This window comes from Amphiura filiformis, chromosome 15, assembly GCF_039555335.1.
Source record: "Amphiura filiformis chromosome 15, Afil_fr2py, whole genome shotgun sequence".
Lineage (NCBI taxonomy): Eukaryota > Metazoa > Echinodermata > Ophiuroidea > Amphilepidida > Amphiuridae > Amphiura > Amphiura filiformis.
In genome coordinates, this window is record NC_092642.1 from 7827087 (window position 1) to 7847102 (window position 20016).

The 20016-nt window shown below is 33.6% G+C and overlaps 1 protein-coding gene across 1 annotated transcript in view; it reads right to left on the bottom strand.

The window, feature by feature from the left end:
• The window catches only part of LOC140171196 (inositol 1,4,5-trisphosphate receptor-like), a 160100-nt gene that overhangs the window by 34948 nt on the left and 105136 nt on the right, over positions 1–20016 (bottom strand). Inside the window, exons 30-35 of the mRNA XM_072194405.1 lie at positions 18472–18597; positions 9266–9466; positions 8323–8583; positions 7537–7662; positions 6084–6212; positions 25–145 (exon numbers count right to left, since the gene is read on the bottom strand). Of these exons, the coding sequence (XP_072050506.1) occupies positions 25–145; positions 6084–6212; positions 7537–7662; positions 8323–8583; positions 9266–9466; positions 18472–18597 (964 nt within the window). The remainder of the gene's footprint in view (positions 1–24; positions 146–6083; positions 6213–7536; positions 7663–8322; positions 8584–9265; positions 9467–18471; positions 18598–20016) is intronic.

Here is a 20016-nt window from a genome sequence, read left to right on the forward strand (position 1 = left end):
ACTATCTCATTGAGTGAAACTTACCTATATCAGTGAGTGTCTTGATACAGTTTTCCACATGGAATTTCTGTTGTCCTGATAACCAGTCACATTGAGACACACGGAAGGCACCTTGTAACAATCTCACAAACACAGGTTGTCGGGTCTACAATAATAATAACAGGGATATGGATAAACTTGTAAATCAGTCTTGGTAAATCTTGTCTAAACTCCATAATGATTTGAATAAAAATTAACTCTATAGTCTATATGTGACACGATCTAGTCCATGGGGGCCAAAGGCGGCAAATTCGAAACTGAGATAAAGGTAAAATTATGGAGTAAAAAAACAATATAATACATCAAAACACATATTGTTTTTATGATGTATTTTTTGATGTATTATATTGTCTAGCATACTTGGTTCTTAAGAGCTCTTGAACATAATTTTTTAGAAGTGGCTCTATACCTCAAAAAATAGATTTTTCTGATATTTTGTGCAATGATGCATGTTAGGGTGTTGACTACTTGTGTGACTAAAAAAAATTCAAAAATCGGCTCGTTGCCATGGAAACGGCCAAAACCCAGATTCTGTCATTTTGGGCCAAATTGGCAGTGAAATTAGTGAAAAAACATGTTATTTCAAGTGTTACGCTGTATCTAAGCCATATATTGCTGGTACATCACATTAAGTTCTTGTGAAAGGACATCTATTCATCTGATGATCAGCATATTTAGAGGTCAATAAGTTATTCTTAAGGGTAAATGTGCAGAGCCCATCTGTCAGGTGTATTTTCACTTTTTCATAAAATGTCATTTTAGCACCTAAAATATCATCATGAAAATCAACAACCCGGTGTTCCCAGGATTTTGTCCATTCTAGTGTGGGTAGTACAAGCTAGGTACTTTACATTTTAATAAAAATCAGCTTGGGCAAATGTTACTTCTAAATACAGTGTTGCCAGAAAAACCGGTATTTTTGCAAATTGACATTTTGTCAAATTACGCCTTTTTGTCACAATTGTGTGCATTTTGACAAATATTTTCCTTCAAGGTGAATCCAAACAACACTTTTTCGTCTTTGTAAATATCTAAACACTGAAAATTCAAAATTAGTGTTGCCAGAATTCTTGATAAAACACCCAATATTAGCATTTTAGTGATTTTGTGTTGATGGTTTGGTTAGGAAATGCTTATTTCTAATTTTCATACATCGAATGTACATAGTATAGATTGTTATATGAATGTTTAAACACCTGAGCACAAAGTAAGTGTTGCCAGAATTCTTGATAAAACACCCAAAATCATATATATATATTTATATGTGCCATGATCCAACATCAAATTTTTTACTATCATCAATATTAATAATAATATCAATGTAGGCCTATTAACATCATTATCAATACTAATCAAAACTATTAATATCGATATAAATAATAATCAAAAGTATTAACATCAATTTGGTTTACTATCATCAATAATATTAATAATATCAAATATATTAACATCATTATCAACAATCATCAAAAATATTAACATTAACCCTAGAACTACTGAGCCATATTTTGTAACACGGACTACTTAAGGGGAGTTGCAACCACCTAATTTTCAATTATAAACGTCATATACCGTTATATTTGGAATCAATGTATAGCTATGGGTCTCCTCTACCCCAGTGATACCAATAAGTACAAACATTCCTCTCATACAATGTCGCTGTGGCGTCATAATGTGAGGCGCCCATGCAAATGCTATATACAAAAGTATTGGCAAAATTGATTTTCGCTAAAATTCTACAAAAATGCAATTTGACCGAATTTTCTCCTCAAACTAACAAGTAAAAAGTCAATAGCTTATAATAATTTTACATGAGCTTAAATGAAAATAATTTATTTTACTGTAGAAACCATTGGTGGCCCTCACCAACGCCCCTCTATGGTCATCTTTGACAGCCGGTCCTACCCCCAGGTAAGGTGCTGGTAAACATTTTTACACTAAAATGAGCGCAAAGGATGGATCTATGATTAGTTTAGGTCGGGGCGTAAATGCGCGCATTTTTTATGACGGATAAGAAATCTCGGGTGGTACTTACGTAGTTCTAGGGTTAATATCAATAATAATCAAAATATTCACATCAATATATCAATAATATTTAAAATATTAATACCAATATCAATAACACTAATAAACAAAACTATCAATATCAATAATAATCAAAAATATTAACATCAATATCAATAACAATCACAAATATTTATATCAATATCAATAATAAGCAAAATATTAATATCAATAATAATCAATATTAATATCAATATCAACAATATCAAAATCTTAATATTTTAAAATTGATATTAGTATTACTATTTTTTATTATTATTGATATTGATATTAATATTTTTGATTATTATTCATATTCATATTAATATTTTTGATTATTGATATCGATATTAATATTTTTTATTTTTTTATTGATATTGATGTAAATATATTTGATCATTATTGATTTTGATATTAATATTTCTCATTATTATTGATATAGATATTAATATTTTGATTATTATTGATATGGATATTAATATTTTTGATTATTATTGATATTGATATTAATATTCTTGATTATTATTGATATTGATATTGATATTTTTGATTATTTTTGATATTAATATTAATATTTTTGATAATTATTGATATTGATGTTGATATTTTTGATTATTATTGATATTATTGATGTCAATGTTTTTGTTTATTTTTGATATTGATGATAATATTTTCGTTTATTATTGATAACGATATATATATTTTTTTTTTAAATTATTACTGAAATTGATATCATTATTTTTGATTATAATTGATATTGATAGTAATATTTATATTTTTTTTAATTATTACTGAAATTGATATCAATATTTTTTATTATTATTGTTATTAATATTTTTGATTATTATTGATATTGATATATATTTTTGATTATTATTCATATTAATAGTTTTGATTATTATTCATATTCATATTAATATTTTTGATTATTATTGATATTGATATCGATATTAATAGTTTTGATTATTATTGATATTGATATTAATATTCTTGATTATTATTGAAATTGATATTTATATTTTTGATTATTTTTGATATTAATATTTTTGATTATATTGATATTAATATTAATATTTTTGATAATTATTGATATTGATGTTAATATTTTTGATTATTATGGAAATTATTGATGTTAATATTTTTGATATTGATGATAATATTTTTGTTTATTATTGATAACGATATTTATATATTTTTTAATTATTGCTGAAATTGATATCAATATTTTTGATTATTATTGATCCAGTCCAGTAAGGTTTGAGTGACCAGTTCAAAATTCAATAGAAAACAAAGAACAAAATTAATACCCATAATTACCCTGACTATAACTTTGTACTAGATAATACTAGAACCGTGGGGTTTTTACAATTTGAATACGCTTTTTAGGACAAGCTATTGATGATAGTAAACCAAATCTTGACGATGTCAACTTTAGCGTGAGAGAACTGGATCATGGCATTATGATTTTGGGTGTTTTATCAAGAATTCTGGCAACACTTACTTTGTGCTCAGGTGTTTAAACATTCATATAACAATCTATACTATGTACATTCGATGTATGAAAATTAGAAATAAGCATTTCCCAATCAAACCATCAACAACAAATCATACTATCAGTAAAATACTAATATTGGGTGTTTTATCAAGAACTCTGGCAACACTAATTTTGAATTTTCAGTATTTAGATATTTACAAAGACGAAAAAGTGTTGTTTGGATTCACCTTGAAGGAAAATATTTGTCAAAATGCACAAAATTGTGACAAAAAGGCGTAATTTGACAAAATGTTGATTTGCAAAAATACCGTTTTTTCTGGCAACACTGTATTTAGAAGTAACATTTGCCCAAGCTGATTTTTACTAAAATGTAAAGTACCTAGCTTGTACTACCCACACTAGAATGGACAAAATCCTGGCAACACCGGGTTGTTGATTTTCATGATGATATTTTAGGTGCTAAAATGACATTTTATGAAAAAGTGAAAATACACCTGGCAGATGGGCTCTGCACGTACCCTTAAGAATAACTTATTGACCTCTAAATATGCTGATCATCAGATGAATAGATGTCCTTTCACAAGAACTTATGTAATGTACCAGCATTATATGGCTTAGTTGCAGCGAACACTTGAAATAACATGTTTTTTAACTAATTTCACTGCCAATTTGGCCCAAAATGACAGAATCTGGGTTTTGGCCGTTTCCATGGCAACGAGCCGATTTTTGAATTTTTTTTAGTCACACAAGTAGTCAACACCCTAACATGCATCATTGCACAAAATATCAGAAAAATCTATTTTTTGAGGTATAGAGCCACTTCTAAAAAATTATGTTCAAGAGCTCTTAAGTTCTTAAAAGAACTTAAGAACCAAGTATGCTAGACCTTTGTGTTTGCAGTAAATGATAGCCTATTGTTTCTATAATGTAATATTACAGTAACCCAATTTTCTAAAATGCCTCCTTTGGCCCCCATGGACCAGATCGTGTCACATATACATTCCTCGAGTCAGTAAAGTAAAATTTAAGTTTGAGATTTGCTCAAAAACTGTTAATTTTTGCAGGAATCTGTTATGCTAGTTGGATTCCTTGAGTCATTTCCTTTCTGAAAATGTATACTTTTATATAATTCTCATCATTACATTTAGCGATACTGTTACGAGTCGTACTTGACTCAAGGCCAAAATCACCTTTTACCCGAACTCACACGAATGCACAACACAAATACACTGATTGATTTTAAGCTAACAAAATCTAAGTCTTTAATTGAAAACAAAGTATGCTTGGTACATATAACAACAATTACAATAAAATCACACAATCAGTTTTATTCTATCGATACTTAACCAGCGTTCTTGTTATTGGTGATTCTAGAGTTCTTGCAATGTTCTGGACGACTGATGTAATATATCCTTATTCACTTGTCCTGCGTAAAGTAAGCGAAGTCCATTGTACACTTGCATTTATAATCCTTGCGTATAAAAAATCCTCATACTGAAAATGATGATGCTTCCTTCAATCTCCTTTAGCTACTATCTCCACAAATATATCTCCTTTGCGCTGCTATCTCCACAAATATATTTCCTTGCGCTGCTTTCTCCAAAAATGGTGTTTCTTTCACCAATCACTCTTTTTCCGCTGTTTTTGACAGATGCGTGGCCTTCACAAACCCAGCAAACTCCAGCAATTTGACAGAAGAACTTTTAATCCTTTGATGAGGAAGAGCACTTTTGTGTGCTCGCTGTCTTCTTCGTTGCTGTATTAAAATTAGCTCAATTATTGGCTATATAAACTGGTTAAAATGTACTTCTTTTTTGAAGCACGAAGACCATCACACACATGTGGAGTTTCTCAATCTCCCATGGCATTCTGTAAAGTCCCAACAAAAGCCTCCAGCTTTTTATATCAGTACTCATGCAAAAAACCCATCATCTATTAATAAACCATAACTTCAATCACATTTTCACAACATTGCTGCAATCTTGGGATTTCCCAATATTAATTATACACATTCACCTTTCACATTACATCACTTCCTGGGGGGTTTTCTGACTATGGTGCAATATACTGAACTGGGGATTTCCAAGTTCCAAACATAGATCTGACTTTGTTTACAATAATTTGGGGGAATACCAAAATGACTTTCCACACCATTGTCTTGCACGTACAAGGGGCTTTCCCATCTCATGACATACTTTCAGCTTGTAAACAAAGTTAAATAGTCAAATTAAATTAAATTACTCAGGGCACATCACAATACAATAAAAAACAATATCTAAATTACTGACTTGAGGAGGGTATACAGATAAAGTCTTATTCAGATTTCATTTGACAGCTTAACCATCGTGTATACGCGCGCGACGTCAAGCGTGTGCATTGGACCTTGTGCAAATAATACGCGCTGGACGGCTAGCAGTACGCTTAATTTGTAAAAGGGAATCTGAATAAGACTTTAGTCCCAATTACAAACAATAAAAATAACAGTCTCTGTCACAATACTACCTACCTGCACAGCAGTACTCTGGTCAGCAAATGGTGAGCTGAAGAATGTGGTGATGATATTCATAACAGTCTCTGTCACATACTTCTCAAGCATAGTATCAGCATACTTCCTGTCTTGTGTGCTCTTGCAAACCTACAGGTAATATATATGACAGAAGAAGAAAAGTTGAAAGGTTTTGCCATTGCAATGCAAAACTATTGACTAGATCAGGGAATATGTCAGATCACTCATATTGGACTTGCAATGGTCTTATCAAACAGGAATGCCATATGCATACATGGTGGATGATGTTTAGGGACAAAGCAACCATTTTAAACTTACTAAGACTATTGACCTTTTCGGTAAATTCCATAAGCCTTTGGGAGTAGACCTGAGACGTTGTCATTTGATGTCACACGGATGCGTACATTGCTTAGTGAACATCGTTACTGCGCATTTCAAATCCGTAAAGTGCACAGTAATGATGTGCGCATCCGCGTGACATCAAATGATGACATCTCAGGTCTACTCACAAAGGCTTACGGGATTTACCGAAAAGGTCAATCGTCAACTGCAAAACAATGTCTACTCAAAGTTAAAGGGGCATCTCATGATAAATTTGTATTTACATTCTAGTTAACAGAACAAAATTACAACAAAGTGGATTATGGAATAGTCCAATACACACATACATAATCATGCATAACTCGCAAACACAAAATCGGAATCAACTGAAATTTTGGAAACAAGTTTTTTTTGTGGATATCTACTGAAAAATATCATAAAAAGAGAATGCTTAATACTCCTTTATGGTACCTATTTTATTCAACCATATTATATTTACCAAGACTACACCAACTAAGGTTAGCCAATATCTTAATGTTAGCTTATAAAAACTGTTATCCCTTTTACAGATGTAGTGTTAAACAAAGGTTATGGTTTAGTCTACTGACAAGCTTGAAATAAAATTTGTTCGGCTTATAATATGCAAAAAAATAACACCGTGTATTCACCTTTTTGGTAAATCCCATAAGCCTTTGCGAGTACATCCGAGAACTCGTCATTTGACATCACGCCGATCTGCGCCGATGCGCACATCGTTTATCAAACATCGTTACTGCGCATTGCAAGTCGGCATGACGTCAAATGACAAGTTCTCAGGTGTACTCGCAAAGGCTTATGAGATTTACCAAAAAGGTGAATTGATATAGCATATCGTGCAGGCAACGCTTACGCTAGTTGTGCGTTGCATAATGTGTGCGTGTGAATTTACGCGGGCAAAGTTTGGACTTCAATAGCCTTATTGACCTATATATATTTGATTTGGCACCAATTCTTAAAGCATGGGTCTGTAACAATACATGATAAACCATATTGCCGAACAAGGAACAACTACCACTGTCGACCAACTCTTTGGTTTCAATGTCACCTATATCCACATATTATGTCTGAATTGCATATGTTATTTGACACTTACCGTAACCATATCAACCAAGAAGCTTTCAAACAATGTCCACACATGTTGACTTGTATATAACTCCTTCATCTCTACCTCTGTGTCAACATAGCAGTGGTTTAAAAAGTTGATGTACGCATTCTTCACCTGAAAATAGTGTAAAACAACTTTGATTTCAATTTCAAAATCATTGAAGACTAATATATGAAAATGAAGACAAGTAATTACATGCTAATAAACAATTTCCAAAACATGCTTATTCTTAAGATCTGTCAGTTATTTTTTACGTAAAAAAGGGCTTAGTTTTGTCAGGGCCTAGTTCATCATTCAAAAAAAAATCATATGCAGTTGTTGCAACTGTTTCTCACTCTTCATTCCATAAACGTTACATAAATTATTACTGGGAAAGATAGGAATTTTATCATGTCAGCCAACAAGAATTATGAAGTTATTGAAATACCATTATTTGTGGCCTGTTATTTTCATAAATTGTAAACTGAATGCATATATGATCAATTTTTAACCATGATAGAAATTCAATATAACTAGGGTTGGTAGCGCCTAGGACAAGAAACAAAATTGGCGCCCCTACCCCTACCCCTACACGAGAATATCTTAGACGTGGGGGTGTGGGAATGGCATCGGCATTATGATATTTTTAAGTGAGGCCGATTTGGTTCCCCCCTAGTGGTAGCGCCCAAGCATGTTGCTCCCCCTAGCTTGCTCCCCCTAATTACGCCACTGGTCTCTGATAAAATTTAAAGTAATTTCATGCACACCAGAAAAATCTTTTTATACATATCTTACCTCTGGTAAGCAGTCTTTATTTGTCACCACTCTGACAATATCATCCAAAGGCAGCAGTGAATTACACTTGATCTCTGTATACACATTCTTGCCTTCTGTACAGCAAGCCAAGAGTTCTACCAGATTGATGTGATACTGACAACCCTGGTTATTCTCTGACACAGCTGATCGGCCTTGAGAGGTTCTCATCATTTCAATGAATTTCTTGAAGGAAGCTTTATCGTTGTAAAATAGTAGTACATCTTCTCCTGCTGTGACGAGCTGGCAAGGTAATAATAGCATCGGAAGAAACTAGTAAACATGGACTTAATAATTTATCATGTCGTCGGATGTAATTGCAGAATATAGTCAGCTTCAACCCTAGCCCTTCCCAATAAGCTATAGGAGAACTAGATTATAAATCTATGCCTAGAGTTGCTTCCATGTAGATGATGATAGGTGATAATATGCACCTAATTATCAACATTACACATTGTGCACATATTGTTGAAGCCTATGAAGTGTTGTTGACAAGGATTGAAGCATCAGATTGTGCCTATGGTTCTTAGTGAGGTCTAGACCAAAGTGAGCATGCATGAATGTTGGCATGCTGGTCATTTTTGGTTAAAAAAACAAAACTTTTATTGACCGACTGACCCATCTATCAAAAGTGGTCTACGGACAAGCAAACATTCTTTTTTGGGCCTAAGCTGACAGTAATTCCAGTTAACTGAAAAATACCACAGACACTATCATATGAATGAATACTACTCCTGATTCAACAAAAATATAGCTCTAATTTTTTCGTTCTGTTTTGCCTAATCAAAATCCTTTAGTTGGAACTGGCAATAAAAGTCCAATTTTAATATTTTGACAATGATTTGCGATGGATTCACAATGAAATCAATCTAATAATGCTTATAATAATACAATATCTCCTTGACATACAAACAAATCCACTCACCTCCTGCATCACCATATCCTGTGATTTCCTAATGAACGTGCCATCAGCTTTCACGATAGTCTGCAGGAATTTGAGGTACTCAACATGTCTGCCATGGGTTGCTATGCAGTTAACAAAATGCTGCACGACTTGTTCTGTGACTTCGCTGCACAACTGGACATTATCCATGTAGATGTGTCGCATGGTTTGGGCTTCTAATAACTGAACATAAGAAATGAAAAAGTGTGAGATGTCTAGGATCTTAAAAAATCTATTTGGTGAGGGGTGGTGTGCGCTACTTGGAATGGGCGGTGTGTGAGTGCTTAAAGGCTGTGAAAATTATGAAAATAAAACTTCAACAAATATCAACAAATATAAACAGAACAAAATATATGATTTGACTAAAACTACTTGGTTAATATGTACATTTTTATATCAATCCAAGGAATAATATCATTTTTTAACACCTCTTACAGTTATTTCATGAGAAATTAGTGATATTTAAGACAGATTGTTACCATATTAAAGCCGAGTTAAGCATTTAAATTTGATCACAGATTATAAAATAGTAATTCTTGCACCACCTTCTATGAGCCATTTAACTGTCAAAACACATGTCAGCGATTTAAGAATCATTAAATCATTCTTAAATCATTCTTAAAATTTTTACCTTCAAAGCCTTGGATCAGGGGAAAAGAAATTAATTAAACACCATGAAAGAAACCATACTATTTCATATTGCATGTTGGTATATACAGGTATGTACATAGTATTAATTTGATTCTAAATGTTTCTTTTTGGGTAGCACATGTTGTTATACAGGTATGTACATAACATTAATTTGATTCTAAATGTTTCTTCTTAGTTAAATTTTTATACTTGTGGAATTATCTGCATGGACAATCATTCACCATCAAGCATGATTAGTTGCACAAACCATTATAGAAAGCAAGACATGATGAGTGGCAGCTTGATATACAATAATTTCATATAATGCATACGTCAATGAAAATGTATAACAGTACATATGTTTTGCTGAAATTATAATATTCCATAAGTAGTGACAGATCATGATGGGTGCCAGTCAAAGTTCAGACAATTAGATACAGCGGCATGGATGAAAACTGGTTCTTAGGATACCATAATTCCATTTGGTTACAACAACAAAGGATCCACAGCAAGAGACACACGTCTATTAGCTGCCTTGTGATATGTGCTTGTTCACTGTTGCATGGTGTGTGTACTTGTGCATATCATTAGCACACATGCACAAAGCAGCTAATGGACATGTACATCTTTCTGCCTCTGAGCCATGATCTACAACAAATCTAAGAACTCATAATTTAGTTTCACAATGACATATTTGAAACTTTTGAAACACTTGGTTTCTAGAAATTAATTTTCTAGGGTGAAAGTTTGAATCTACAGAATCTACAAATATGTAACTAAATAGCTACAAATTACTAAGAAAGTTGTATTTCCTTACTGAAAGACTATTGTAAGGATCAACTGAAAGTTAGAGGAGTACAGACAAAATCTTGGTACTGAAAGTACTAAGTAAACCAGAAACCACTATTCTAAATGTAAAATCAAATCAGATCAAATAAAGGGAGAAAAATACCTGCTTCAAAACCAATGACACTAGTACATTAGTAAAACATAGTTATTCCTTCTCTGAACAACAGGTACAAAACATCAGGTTAGAGTAAACAGGCACATTAGGATATTCCAGTTGAAATCCATACACCCCCTATGGAAGACATGACCTTAATATTCCATACAGGGGGTGTGAATTTCAAATGGGGTTTCCTGAATGGGCGACTCCATTTGGTATTTTTTGGGGTATATGGAATTCAACTGGAATAGCCCATTATATGTAACATATTTCAAAAACTTTTGGGGCTGATTTCACAAGGACTCACAATGCACACGGTGGAAAAATGGGCTATTCTAGTTGAAATTCATGCACCCCAAGGGAGACATAACCTTAAGCTCCCACATAGAGGGTGTAGACTTCAAATGGAATCACCAATTCAGGTAATCCCATTTGAAATTCACACTCCCTATGTGGGAGATTAAGGTCATGCCTTCAATCCGGGGTGTATGGAATTCAAGTGCAATAGCCCAATGCTGAAGCAAAATTGTCGCATAGAAACACTGTAAACAAATGCTGCAGTGCACACTTCTCTTTAGAGCAGGGAATCATTTTTTGGAATACTAGCCATCAAATTCAGCCATTTAGGATGCATTATGATTCTCTGTGAAATCGGATCAAGAATAAAAGACATGTACTGAAAAATCCATGATTATGTAAAAACGTTGATCATGGAAGATGAGATGATAGGAACGTATGGACTGAGGTCTAAGGTAGGGGAGACCTGCTTCAGAAGCAATAACACAAGGTCAAAATCAATCACAACATTCATGCACAAAATTTGGTCATCATCATCATAAAACCTCAAAGACATTGTGGACTCCGCAGAACATCTAGTCAAAATACCAGATTCTCGTTGCCCTCAAATAGCAGACTTCAAAAGCCATGCATGATGTATGTATCCAACAACATAGTTTCAGGACAGCAGCATGTTGCATATACCATTGAACAAACATGGTGAATGCATAAAGAGTGTTATTTGGAATGGTTTTTTTTCTAATTTGTACAATAAAATCTGCATTATTTTCAGAATCATGCTTCTGTAGATTGGCATAGAATTACAGTTTCAGAGTCTTGCTATTGCAGATATAGCTTGCAACGCCATTGTCTTGTCTGCATTCAGTGTATTGTTGGAAGCTTTGTCACTGCAATTACAAGACTATAACAATGTATACGAGTGGATATTCATACATAGTGGTAGATAAAATGATTAAAGAGTTTAACTTCAACACTACACTATTTTTCGCTCACTTGGAACGTTTACACTAGTTCAACTAGCGTCTTCAGCAGATGGTGATGCTGTGATGATATCTTGTCTACAATCGGGATATCTCTCACTGATGACGTCATATGATTGACAGGATGGCGTCATAGGATGTTACGATGTAGCCCCCGAAGCAATACACATAAGGACTCAGAAACCAAGACTGAATCATGACAAAGGTCTAGAAATAGATCCTATCTGGCATAACTTGCTGATGCCCGGGGCGGCGCTACATCATAACATCCTATGACGTCATCCTGTCAATCATACGACGTCATCTCGTCATCAAGAGATATCTCGATTGTAGACAAGATATCATCACAGCATCACCATCTGCTGAAGACGCTGGTCGAACTAGTGAAAACGTTCCAAGTGAGCGAAAAATAGTGTAGTGTTGAAGTTAAACTCTTTAATCATATAACAATGTAATTCCAGCCGACACAAGTCCAATCTACACCCTGCTATCCTATAGATTACTTTACCCCACTTGCTTTTAACTTAAATCCCATTGTGTACAACAATCTTTATTATGCATTAGACACACCACTGATTTGACAAATGGGTAAATGAAAGAAAAGAAAGAGATGATAGAAAACTTGCACTTGTGTCTATTTGATACTGGGATGCACCATGACGCTTTAGAATGAAAAAGAAAAGGAAGGTGATGAAAAAAACAGTGTCAAATGTTGTGAGTTAATTCAAGAACTTAAGAAAAGAAAAGTGATGTTATAACATAGCACCACAAGTTGACTGTATTCTTGTGAGGTAAGCCCTTAGGCTGCGATCACATAGAAGTATACGCAGGCCCGTACGCAGGGGGGTGCAACGCCCCCCCCCAAATTTGGAAAAGTATACAAAAGGTCCCAAAATTTTAGAATTTGCGAGCGTAGCGAGCAAAAAAATCAGGTTTTTTACGCTTTTTTGGACAAAAAAGGTCCAAATTTTGAGGAGAAAATCCAATTTTACAAAATTGCACCCCCTTGGAAAAAAAGGTCCACTTTTTCAAAATCAGCACCCCCAAATGAAATCCTGCGTACAGGCCTGTGTATACGGTATACGGTATTCGCTATACGAAATACGCTCATTCGATCAGGCTGAGTTCACATAGGAGTATACTTTGTGAACTCAGCCTGATCGAATGAGCGTATTTCGTATAGCGAATATTGTATACTTCTATGTGATCGCAGCCTTATGAACCATGATGATTTATCTGGTTGCAGGTGATTTTATGTACTTATGTCATACTGTTTAGGGTGAGAATCAGGTCCAACTTTTAGGATTCCTTTTAAAAGTTAATATAGGTCTACCCCACTAGAGTGCAGTCAACTTCTGGTCTCTAAGCAAATTATAAGATGAAATATAATAATTGTTGGTATATTGTAGAAATAAAATATAACATGAAAATATGTTTGTATAAACAATGACTATAAAGAAATGGTTGAAAATGTTGAGCCTGACAAAACTTATATGATTAAAACATGGAATATATTTTAGAATATGGTGGGGGAGCAATATTTAGAGAATAAAAGGTATTGTGTTTAGCCTCCATCGTGCATCTATTGTCTCATATAACACGGGGGATCATTATTTTAAGTATTTTACGCCACACGCCCGAGAACCAATAAGATTGCAGAAATTGTCTCAGGTGTTAAAGAATTTAGAATAATGGCTACCACCCCAACAGATTAGGATTAGGTTAGGGTTTAGGGTTAGGATGTGGGTAAGGTTGGGTTTTAAAGGTAGGGTCATGGTTAGGAATATGGTTAGGATTATGGTTGGGGTGGTGACCAGTATTCTAAACTTACTCATTTTTTAGTTATATATAAGATTATACAAGATGTTGATGCTGCACCAATTCATGTAGCTTAAAAACATTAACCTAAATGAATTTTGTATTTTTGATCATTATTTCTTTAATTATATCGAAAATTATAAGAAACTATTGGCTATCTTGCAGCTTACACAGAGGGAAATAAGGATCATCAAATTGATTGAATAAGGCAAAGGAAAAAACACATGTTCTTTTTTCTTTTTTTTGAAGAAGAAGATGAGGCTAAATAAAATGACCTGAAATAATCACCGAATTGAAAAATCTGAAAAACATTACAAACATATTTTACAAATTTTCTGATTTTTTTCCAAAGAATTTCAATCAAAATCAATCCGATAATGCAAAATCTGGGTCAGTCAGGCCCGTAAAACAGCTTTTTTTTAATTGCTGCCTAATCTGTCAAATTATGAATTTTCTTAAAATTACAAATATAATGAAACTGCATCCTATACAACAATTTTAGGTCCCTGATATTAATAGGACAGAGTCATTTGCATGACATCTTGGGCTCCCCTTATAATGAGCCACAATGTATGAAATGATAGGCTAGATAACAATATTGTAATTAGGGTACCTGATCAGAAAAGTGCACTTTAGAATACTTGAGTTTAGATAACATTCGCAATAAAGATACCGAATCAGAAAAGTGCGCTTGTAGAATTTGAAGATTCTTTAGAAGCTTTCTTCATTATTTTTGACAGAAACTATTGTTGTACATATCCAATAAAATATTTTCATACTCCATCAGAAAATTTCAATTCCCATCCATTCTCTGATCTGGTTCAAGTCAGATTATCAGATTATTTACAAATGTGACCCGCTCTGACGAAACCCGCCATAAGTCGCACTCAGCCATTTCGAGATACTGCGAGTCAAAGTTGGGAAAGGGGTGAAAAACCTTGCAGATTTTGTTTTTCAATTTTTATTATTTTTTGATTCCTTAATATGTTTACTTTAACCTACCATTGAAAACAAAATATTTTTTACGTCTAAAACACCCAAATCTAGCATTTTCTGAGCCAAACCCAAGTCCTTTACATGTCATTTTACAACTTTAAAGCCATTTTTCTTGCATTTGCCTTTTCTTTATGTGTCATCACTTCCCCCTTCCCGTTGAAAGACCATAGAATGAGGTCCATATGTCCCAGAAACATAATTTTGGTATCAAATAAAAGCTGAAGACCTGTATTAAATGATGACATCAAAAACTCAATTTTAAAAATTAGTGACTTCTGTCTGGTTTTGTGGGAGCGGGTCACAAATGGCAACCTGATAAACTTTGGTTCGCCTCAAGTTCAGTAATGACACAGGTGCGTATTTCACTAGTTGCAGTATCGATTCATGTGTGTAACATTAACTGAGAAGAGCATACTTGCATGTACAATGGCAGTATGTAGGCACCCTTGCGGCACAACTGCGAGAAAGCATTAATGTCACTCTCGAACATGAAGTGAAATACAGTGTAGTTTGATAAGATCATCAAATCACACAAATGGGGCTGCTTAATGCTCTGCGTGCTAGACATGCGCTTCAACGGAAAAAATTGGAAGTTTTGAAATATTTCTCAAAATATCAAGAGCTATCTTTAAGAACTTCTGAACCAATACTAGGCTTGTTTGTACTCATTTTAATGCATTTTTCATGCTGATTCCAAATATGGTCATGAAAATGTAAATTTCTGAAATTTTACAATTTTTACAAAAAATTTGAAACATGTCATCTGCAGTCGACACCCGCGTGAAGAGAGTTAAAATCCAAGTCTACAAACACCAGACCAGAGAATCCTGATTTTGATATTTCCAATTGACTACCAAAATATTATATTAGATCTGTACAATATATATATTTCTGTTAAAATGTACTTCAGAAATGAAAGCTATATAATCACGAAATAAAGCTAAGCAATATACAGCTGCAGTTCTCCTGACTTTACCTCCTGTTTCAGGTCAAAATAATCTGACAAATCCTGCAATGTTCGATACAAAATGCTTTAAAAAATCATATTTAAACAATTTTAAATTTATGACGGTATCATCTAAACCTGCCATGTAAAGCTGTGTTATCAGTCATTCATTACTTACCATGGTATGTATAGTTTGCTCAATGTTTTTGGATAGTAGAAAAGGGTTAGTAAGTAGTCTTAAATATTGGGCTATTCCAGTTGAAGTCCATACACCCCTATGGAAGACATGACCTTAATCTTTCACACAGGGGGTGTGACTTTCAACTAGGGTTACCTGAATGGGTGACTCTATTTGATAATCTAAACCTACCCTGTGTAGGAGATTAGGTCATGTTCCCACAGGAGGTGTGTAGCTTTCATCTGGAATAGCCCATTTTATTACAGAGTGTTCAACCAAGTTGTGCAAACAGGACCCCATTTACACCAAGACTTGCAAAGCATCAAAGTAACCCTCCTCCTCTGAAGTTCCATGATAGCCTTTCACCAGTGTTAGAAAGAAGCTAATATTTTGAAGGACCATTTGTGCCCCCAGATTTGAAAATCTATGGAACCCTGTTAAGTTTTACAGGTTCAATCTCAAATATTCAAATTGACACATATTGTTTAAAGGTTGAGTTAAGGATACGATACACGATTTAGCGACAAGTGACTCATTTCGAATGCGATCATGAATTTTGAAGAAGAAAAAAGTTCCCACAGGCTTTGAGGGGACTCGAACCAACGATTCCACGCGTCATTGATTATCAGTCCCGGTCTTTACCGCTCTGCCACGGAGGCAGATGAACAGAAGAGTGTAATAATAAAAGATAAATCTCATAATGCTATCTTTAGCCTTTTGTTTACACTAAAATGACGCATTTTGTAAAGATAGATTGGCCGTTTTATGTATAAATAGCATGAACATTTGGAAAAGGACTCAAACAAATAATAAAGACACTGATACGATGATGAAATTGCATAAGTCGGGGAATATCTGCGTCGCAATGTTTTGTTTTGATTTTAGAAATTTGACCTTAAAATTTACGACGTTAAGACATTATCATTCGAAATCAACAAAAGATATTTCAGCAGTATATGGCAAAATTCTTTCTCTAGAGTGTTTTAGACATGTATGTGAAATAGCTTCAACAATGAGTCGCTGCATAATGGTAAAATCAGCCTTGATCTGAAAAAGGGCGAGAGGTGCCATATTTACGGATTCAGGCTAAATTCAAAATTTGTATAAAACGTTTGGTTTTGGATCGATTACAAAAATTCATTTTTGTCATTAAAAGAAATTGTAGCTGGCGTGAATTACACTACAATTTTTATTCCCAGGGCTCTTTGATTTCTTTAAATATTTTTTTATAATGATAGAGTTAATCCCCTGGCCCTCTATAATTACGCACAAAAGACCGCCTCCCCTTAAAGAATTTCACATATTTTATCATCAGGCCTAAAAAAAAGTTTGTATTGCCCTTAAAATCAAAAGTCAGCCGGTCAGTATTTTTTGCTATTCTTTTTTTAAAATATTTTGCCACATACAATATTCAAAAACACAAGTTCACCACAAAATACAATGGTAAACAATTGTTTTATCAGGATTGTCAGGCTCAATTTTAATATATCAGAGTTGTGCAGTAAGAATCACAAACAAGCAAAACATTTTGTGAATTTTATATCAAATATATGAAAATATGGGAAAAAATGCCACCCTATTTGTCAGATTATAAGGTTAGTCGAAAAGGGCTATACAAATTTTTTTTCAAGCCTTATTTATTATAGGCAGTGTTTAGGTCTGAAAATGTAGAAGTCCGTGTCAATTTTCACTGGTTATTGACCTGAGGGTCAGTCTAATTTCTTCCACTGGTTTGGACACTTATTGAAACGGTCTCGGGAATTAGGAGATACACCAAGTCTTTGTGAAAATGGACCAGATTAAGTTCCCAAGCAGACTCAGTATGAGTAGTCCCTAATACACATGTACAGCCCTTCCCTTAAACTTTTGGCCACATTTCACCACAATCTACTGAGAATAAAGACTACATGCATAAAGTATCTAACTAATAAGGATACCCTTCCCCACACTCCAAGAAAATAGAAATAATTTCATCAATTCAGCTAAATAATATGTTCTAAAATTCTTTGTATTAAATCAATATAAAAATATTACAGTACCTTTTCCAATAAACAAAATGTTATACAAGAAGTCCTGAATATTCTAGTTTTCTTGAAAAATCAATTAAAACAAAGATGAGATTTAGCAAACTTTTTACTGTAACTGAGAAATTTTTCAAACTTTACAATAAATTTCTAATTTTGCAAACTTTAACCTCAAAACATAAGGGTGGGATTTTCCAACTTCAAAACGCCTTAAAAACAAACATCACCAGGACCTACTTGGTGAGTAGATTCTATAGTACCAAATGCTGAATACTTGCTAAGAATTTAATCCAAATTGTTGGCACAACTTTTATAACACAACTTTTACAACTGTAACTATAGCTACCAAAGCTGTGCTAATTAAATTACTTACTCCTGGTGTTAAAAAGAGATCAATGTGTTTATGCAGCAAGGCTTGGTTATGTGGGTTTCCCCAGCAGAAATTCTGTAGGAACTCATGTGCTAATTCCATCACTCGCTGCATCTTCTTATCCGAGTGCTATTGGGAAGATACAAAAAGACAATGTCAACATTACTATGTTACTTGGGTAGTAGCTTTGACTGCAAACTGTCTAGGAAAACCGGAGGATTAAGGGATCTAAAATGAGCGTTTTGAGCATTTCGACAGTATTTTTGTATGGGACATGAGAGCACCTCAGACGTATCGAATTGCATTCTGAATACGAAGCATGTCTTTCTGATATCAAATAATTTTAATTTTTTGAAAATCACGATATAATACAAATTTTATGACAAATTATAAAAATTTGATATTTTTCAAATTTTTGATATATAACAGTCCTCGAAGTAAATTTTATAAATCTAATGGTATATTCTTAAAGTGTATGTAGCTGGGAGGAAAAGCCGACGATCAATTGAAAATTTTGACCTTTCATATTGAAGATATGGATTTTTTCCCAAAAAGACCTAATTTTTTGGTGTTTTGGGAAAAAAATCCATATCATCAATACGAAAGGTCAAAATTTTCAATTGATTGTCGGCTTTTCATCCCACCTACATACACTTTAAGTATAAATCATCAGATTTATAAAGTTTACTTCGAGTACTGTTAAATATCAAAAATATCAATTTTTAATCATTTGCCATCAAATGTGTATTATATTGCAATTTCAAAAATCAAAATTATTTGATATCAGAATGACATTCTTCGATTCAGAATGCAATTCTGATATGTCTGATGTGCTCTAATGTCCCACAATAAATACTGTCCAAACGCTCATACCCCTTCCCTTAAACAACAGGAATTATGCTGTGCACACTCTCATTCATCTGGATATGTTCAAATTTAGATTTAATTTGAATCTAGTTAACCAGATTATACAGTGTACTTATATTTAACGGGTGAACCGACGTTACGATTGAGACTTACAGTAGGGTTGTGATGCAATCTAGGCGAGGTAGACCAACCTACCCTCAACCAAAACTTTCTCATAGCTGGGACAGAATCATTAAGGACATTCCTCATTGATTGTCATCTATACCATAAGTGACCGGTACTCAAGGTAAATTACATCACAACCCCAGCTGAAGACTGATAATGTTAGTTCATCTGTCAAAAACAGGAAAGTTTGGTTGACGAGATTCAAATTAAATCTTAGCAGGGATTATATTTTGTTCAACCTTTAAGTAGGGAAAATTATTCGGTTTTATTCAATGAAGTCCCAACTTAAGCTCGCATAAATTAACATAAGCTCTGCATGAGCAACTACATGCATGTCTTTCTATATAAATCCATGATGTTACAAGTTTCCCCACTTATAGGCTGAACAAAGTAAACCTAGTTTCAGAAGTATTCAAAAATGTTGCTGTTAAAAATGTTGATGATGTTTGACTGCAAATATTTTGAAACCTTGTCCCAAAGTCAGCTTAAACTACCAGCTGTTTCATTGATCATGCT